This window comes from Suncus etruscus, chromosome 15, assembly GCF_024139225.1.
Source record: "Suncus etruscus isolate mSunEtr1 chromosome 15, mSunEtr1.pri.cur, whole genome shotgun sequence".
Lineage (NCBI taxonomy): Eukaryota > Metazoa > Chordata > Mammalia > Eulipotyphla > Soricidae > Suncus > Suncus etruscus.
The window spans coordinates 14787523-14794856 of record NC_064862.1 but is presented as its reverse complement, the minus strand read 5'-3'; the positions used below and the strand labels follow the sequence as shown (position 1 = coordinate 14794856).

The 7334-nt window shown below is 32.5% G+C and overlaps 1 protein-coding gene across 1 annotated transcript; it reads left to right on the top strand.

Annotated features, from left to right (window-relative positions):
* The first annotated feature begins 4694 nt into the window (after positions 1-4694).
* LOC126031102 (cytochrome c) lies at positions 4695-5670 on the top strand. Its single transcript, XM_049789382.1, has one exon. The coding sequence runs from the start codon at positions 4761-4763 to the stop codon at positions 5076-5078; it is 318 nt and encodes a 105-aa protein (XP_049645339.1). The 5' UTR covers positions 4695-4760; the 3' UTR covers positions 5079-5670.
* The last annotated feature ends 1664 nt before the right edge of the window (positions 5671-7334 follow it).

The following is a 7334-nucleotide window of genomic DNA, read 5'->3' as shown; positions in this document are numbered from 1 at the left end:
ATTTTAATGACATTGATCCTCCCAGTTCATGACAGGGTATTTGTTTCCATTTCATTTGTTCTCTTTTATTATTGAAGCAGTGTTTTGTAGTTTTTCTTTATGTTGCTCTTTCACCTCTTTAGTTACTCTGAGATACTTGATTATCTGAGGTACAATTGTGAATGATTTTTTAAATGTATCTTTCTTCTTTATATATAGAAAAGTCAATGTCATACCACTTCTGTTAGAAATATAATCAGGTTAGCTGATACCATAAATCCCTTTCTTCACTATTATGACCAAGTTGACAGAATAACTAATTTATTTTGAAAAAAAATTTTTTTATGATTGTACCATGATTTACAGTTATTCCTAGTTGGGATTTAGATCTACAATGTTCCAGCACCAACCCACCACCAGTGTCAACTTAAGAGAACTTCAAACTACTTATGACTTTTAAAAAATATTAAAAATATTTAATAAAAACTTATAAGAAAATATTTTTGGATAGCTGTAATGTATTCTAGTTAGCAACCCAACAATGTTTTATACATAAAAGTTTATTATAATACATATTTAACTAAAATTTTATGTAAAGTGAAACAACATACTTTAAAAAGCAATATTTTAAAAATTTACTTCCAGATATATGATTTTTTAAGTATAAGATTTGTATGCAAAATTATGTTTTAATAAATAGTTGCGCAATTAGATATGGATTCTATCTACAGAAGTTTGAGCAGGACACAGAAATAGTTAAATATAGACAAAATCCCTCAACGATTGGTATCTTTTTTAGTGTATTCAGACTTTTCTGGTTTTATTTCTCAATTTGACTTCATTTTCTTCTTTTTTCCCTTACGTGAATGCAGATTGAAATTTGACTGTTGCTAAAGAATTATGAGCTGGCAGAGGGCCATTTTTTTAGTCTGTCATCTTGCTTGATATGTATATTATAGGATGAAAACATGCTATAAAACAAATAGGGTGATTGTATTTTGTTCTCCTTCTTATAAATAGAAGATACAGTGACAAATTCCAGTAGTTTTTATTTTTACAGTTCCTTTTCATGTTACCTGTGCCACTCTTCGACGAGTCACTATCTGAGTTCTTTCTTCTAAGTCTAAAAGATTTTTGATTTTTTTGACCAGGAAATTAAAATTTTTAATTTTTTAAATTATAATGGACATAAATGTAAAAAGGGGAAATAAATATATAATGCCACCACTCACTCACTATATCTGGAAAGCAACATCACATTGTATGTGTTCTCTTTTGAGTATTAGTTTTCCTCTATTACTATGACATTGCTCTGTGTCTTAGTCCAATATATTTGTTTGAGATTTACAGTTAGTGTAATTGTGTTCCTACTTTCTGGATAGTTATACTTCAGAATTAAGAAGTCTTCAGGGGGCTGGACTGATGGCACAGTGGTAGGGCATTTGCCTTGCATGCGTTAATCTAGGACTGACTGCTGTTAGATCCTCTATTGTCCCATATGGTCCCCCAAGCCAAGGGCGATTTCTGAGCACATATCCAGGAGTAACCTCTGAGCGTCACCAGGTGTGACCCAAAATACAAAAATAAAATAAAATAAAAAGAAAGAAATCTTCAACACCCCAATTTCAGAGAAGGAACAATTCAGAGTAGCTTGAGTTTATGAAGTACATATCCAATGGTATCAGATCAGGTGCCAGGAATTAATAATATCAATAGTTAAGACAACACCCACAACCTTCACTGTATGTTTTTTATGTTAATATGAAAGATAAGAAATGGGAAAAAAGATTCTTTAAATATCAAAATGGGACGAATCAAAGTATATTTTAGCATGTTTGATAAAGTTTAAGTGCAGTTGTTGGCTTTGGTTGTATATAATCTGCCTCTGGTATAATTTTTACTACCTTTTTTACCCTTTAGAATTTAATTATTGTTTATGATTCTTTTATTCCTACTCCCAGTAGTATCAACAAGTCATTTGATATGAATATCAAGGTTGCCTCTTCCTAGTATACAGATAAGCTTTACTTGTTATAGACTGTTTCGCCTTATTTGTTTCTCCTGTCTACCTGGTGTAAAAGTTTGTCCACGATTTACTTTTTGTTTTGGGATCATACCCAAAAGTGCTCTTGAGATCTCTGCATGGTGTCTTGTTCAGGGAGCCCATCCTGTGGTGATAGGAATTTGCATTTGTGCCTCCTGAGTATTTCAAATGTTGCCTCTCTCTCCAGCCTTCTAGCTTTTGTGGTTAGGTAATGAAATAATGGTATTTAAAAAATGAGAATCAATGTACTTGAACAATAAAAGCCTGATAATATTTGGTGATTTTTCTCACAATTAAATGTAAAAAAGGTGTTTCCTTATATATCATAAATATTGTCTTAGAACAAACCAAAGGTATTTTATTCTATGACTCTTGTTTCCAAACAATTTTTAATAGGGTTTTTTTTGGGTAATATTTGGCAGTACTTAGAATTTAATCCTCACTCTTTGCTCAGGGATCTCTCCTGGCCCAAGGAACTAGTAGTAGTTTTGGGGATTGATCCTCAGTTGCCATTGTATTATGTTTCTCACCTCCAATTTAGATTTTTTTGTTGTTTGTTTTTTGGGGGCCACATCTGGTGGCACTCGGGTTAATTCTGGCTCTGTACTCAGAAATTACTCCTAACAGGCTCAAGGAACCAAATGGGATGCCGAGGATAGAACCCAGTTTTGAAATATGCACATGAATTTTGATATTTTTCATGGCCTCCCAAGAGGATAAATTGTATTTATCCATTTTTGCTTCTGAGAATAAACATTTTTATTTGTATATGGTTGTGACTGAAAAATAATTGGCAAATTTTTTTTTTTTTTTGGTTTTTGGGCCACACCCGGTAACGCTCAGGGGTTACTCCTGGCTATGTGCTCAGAAGTTGCTCCTGGCTTGGGGGACCATATGGGACACCGGGGGATCGAACCGCGGTCCGTCCAAGGCTAGCGCAGGCAAGGCAGGCGCACCTTACCTTTAGCGCCACCACCCGGCCCTATAATTGGCAAATTTTAATGCAGTTTAATTTAACATTTAACTTTACACTTACTTTGAAGATGGCTTTATCCATTTATGTTACTTAAAGACATTATAGGTTTTATATATGAAAATATATTCTGTATTTGAAACAATAAAGGGTTTAGCATTTTTTCTTAACTGAACAAGATCTTTAGAAACCAATTCTAGAATAACTACTTCAATATAGAATAGAGAAGTCATAGGATGACTTCTATAAGGGATATAGAATAACTTCAGTAGATTGTTATTCTAATAATTTGTTAGAATTATTTTATAATTTTTATGCAGATTAATTTCTGCAGAATTAAGAAGAAAATCCCAAAAAAGTCATATAGATCCTCTGAAACACGACGAAATCTTAATTTCCAAAAAACTTACTGAGGATTTTAAAATTATGGGAAAAATAATGTCAGCCATCAGGAGTTTATAGTCCTTTAAGATCTATATAAGTAATATAATATAAAGTGTAAATTATGATCATAAAGATAATAAAGACAAACTGGCATTATTTAGAAGTTCTGGGAACCTTCAAAGAACTAATATTTCTACTTCATTGAAAATATTTTATAAGAAGAATTAAAAAATATTTTGTATAGCAATAGCACTTAAATGGAATGTGCACAGACTTATATGCAAATACTACAGACCCAGTTCTGTTTTACTTGTGAATATTTTAAGTTCTGAACTAAATTAATCAAAATGTACTAAGCAAAAATAGAAGTATTAATAAATTAAAATTGCACAATTATCCACCTACCATTAATTCTATTTTATCAGGATACTTCATAATACATTTTTATCACAGGATAGATTTTTATTGTGATTTTTATCTATGTCTGTTGCATCGTATGTTTCTGTTATATATTTTCATACCTCATTTGGGTTTGAACATATCTGGGAGCCACCAACGGTTTGGACTCCAAAATGAATTACCATCCTGTCAACCTCCTCTCCCTCCCTGTCTCACATCATTTATTTCTCAATGATGATCCTGTTACCAGCATCTAAAATTTTATTTTTTCTTTTTATGTGTTGATGCTTTATCTTTTACATATTTGTCATTTTCTGTTTAATTTACCGTAACATAATTTTTTAAAGTTCATGCAGATTCGCTCAATTTAATCTTTTTTTGAAAGAGGATAGTAATATAAAATTATTTACCAGTCTCAATAAAAATGAATGTATGCATTTGACAAGTTACAATATAGATGTTATGTTTTCTTAAGGTCCATCTATATTAGTCCAATTCTTTCTTTTTTTGAAAGTGGTATAGTAATAAAACACCATTTACTAATCTCAATAAAAACTAATAAATGCATTTGATTAGTTACAACACAAATTACTGATATATTGTCAAAGACATTTTCTTGATTCTTAACGAATATTAATGGTTGTTTATAACTTTTAATTTCAATATTGTTTTTGCTTTGTACCAACACTTTGTAATTAATGACCAATTTTATTGCATTGCTTTCCCAGAGGCTGTATCTCAACAGCCAGTTTTGTTTTCCCCAATTAACCTTTTCATAAAACCTGGATGAAGACAGCAATACAGATGCCGTGTGTCACATTGCTTTGAACATCTGACCCAAAAAGCTAAAGAAGACAAAAATGAGAAAAAGAAGATATCAAATTTTTTATTAAGAAATATAAAAATGAAAAAGAGCGGGACGGCGGACTTGCGAGCTGGTGTCTTTGGCTCCCGTGCGGCGACTGCGAGCGAGATTCTAAGATGGGTGATATTGAGAAGGGCAAAAAGATTTTTGTCCAGAAGTGTGCTCAGTGCCATACCGTGGAGAAAGGAGGCAAACACAAGACTGGGCCCAATCTCCATGGTCTGTTTGGGCGGAAGACGGGTCAGGCACCTGGATTCTCTTATACTGATGCTAACAAGAACAAAGGCATCACCTGGGGAGAGGACACGCTGATGGAGTATTTGGAGAACCCCAAGAAGTACATCCCGGGAACAAAAATGATCTTCGCTGGCATTAAGAAGAAGACTGAGAGGGCAGAGTTGATAGCTTACCTCAAAAAGGCTACTAAGGAGTAATAGTTGGCACCGCCTTATTTATTACAAAAATATCTCATGACTTTTTTATGTGTACCATATTTAATTCCATCTCGTTCATCAGAATTCAGATCATGAGTGGCTGGTGTAGCGTTTTTGGTTTTTTTTTGTTGGACGGCCCTGATTTAAATAAGATTGGCTTGTGTTTAAATGACTTATCAGCTTTTTGAATTTTGATAATTCCAGGTCAGCAAGTGAAAATCACTTTGCTCCTTCTAAAGATATGACTGAACTTAATTGGTCATAGTCACCTTTCCAAGAGATGGGGTTGCCATTTACATACCTGTGGGAGAATAGTTTTCTATAACTGGCTAGGTTAATTTACCTAAAGATTAAGGAAATCATTGTCTTCTAGAGCAGGAAGACTTACAGTTTTAGATTGTGTTCAATCACTTAGTAAAGGAAAAAACAGGATAAGATGACAGTGACCCTTAAATCTTTTTGTTCTTAATTATGCCAACTTAATTAAAAATTCCCTATATCTAAAATGTTTTCTTTCACTTAAAGACAAGTGTTTTAGTGTGATATATGTATAGTATCAAACAAAAATACCTAACACTTCTCATCTTTTAAATGATCTTAAAGACAGATGCTTTTAAATTTTAGGCTGGCAAGTTAGAGTAAAATTTTGTTTATAAGTTCTTTCCTGAAGTCAGACTGATGTTCAGAATTGTCTTTTAAATAGCTATTCAGAAGTAAACATGACTAAACTATCTATCCCAAAAGTGTAATTGATAACAGTGCTTTTGCCAACTCATTAGTAGAGACGATCATCAGCACAAATTTGTAAAGAGTTAACACGATTAAAACAAAGATCACAGACCATGTAAAAAAAAAAAAAAGAAATATAAAAATGAGGAGCCGGAGAGATAGCATGGAGGTAGAGCGTTTGCCTTGCATGCAGAAGCACAGTGGTTCGAATCCCGGCATCCCATATGATCCCCTGACCCTGCCAGGAGTGATTTCTGAGTGTAGAGCCAGGAGTACCCTGGAGCACTGCCTGGTGTGACCTAAAAAACAAAAATAAATAAATAAATAAATAAATAAATATAAATATGACTGCAAACATTGACTACTTTAAAACTTCTCTGAAATTAACCAGATAAATATGTTGGTTTTAAAACAATATACAAAAAATTCTGGTAACTTTGATTTCTTCCTCGTATAGAAGCAGTTTCAAAATAAATATTTAAAAGTGTATAATTGAAACAAGAATAAAACTACAATAAAATGGAAAAGCCCAATACACATATTTTTGTATATTTAAATAAATGTAAAAACATATGAGAGGTGAGCATATTTAATGTTAAATCTCTCTCTTAGCATTAAACTATTGCTGACATCACAGAATGATTTTGTAAGTGTTCTCCCTGTTTCTATGTCCTGGAAGAAATTTAAGAAAATTATTATTATACCTTACTTTAATCTTTGCTAGAGTTCACCAGTGAGACTTGTTAGTGGTGACACTTTCTGTTTTTAAAGGATAGTAATGACTGATTTGATTTCTCCTTGTGTAAACTTGGTAGTTTATATCTTTGTTTGGAAGTTTAATTTAGATATTTTTCTGCTCTAACATGTATTTAATGATGCTACAATTTTTTTTATCTCATCCTTGCTGTGTTTGATTCTATAAATTTTTATAAATTTTATTTTAAAATAATTTGTTATTTCTTTTTGACTCATATAATGTAGCAGTTGAATTTTCAACTGATTAGGGGCACTTTAATATTTTTTCTGTTGTTATTTTCTAAATTAATTTCATTGTTGTCAAAAAGCATATTTTGTATAATTTCTATTTATTTAAAATGACTGTGTGTGGTTCCGTGGCTCAGAATGTGCTTTATTTTGTGAAATGTTCCATGTGATCCTGAGAACTTGCTGGAGAGAGAATTCTGTAAATATTAACAAATAAAAGTTGAATGATGGGGCCGGAGAGATAGCATGGAGGTAAGGTGTTTGCCTTTCATGCAGAAGGTCATCTGTTCGAATCCTGGCATCCCATATGGTTCCCCGAGCCTGCCAGCAATTTTTGAGCCTAGAGCCAGGAGGAATCCCTGAGCACTACCCGATGTGACCCAAAAACCACACACACACAAAAAAAGTTGAATGAAAGTACTATTCAGATCTACATAATATTCATTATTTTCTGTCTCTTCAATTTATTAATTACTGATTAAACAGTATTGCAATATGTTTGACTCTTTCTCCTAGCAGTACATCAGTTTTAGGCTTATATTA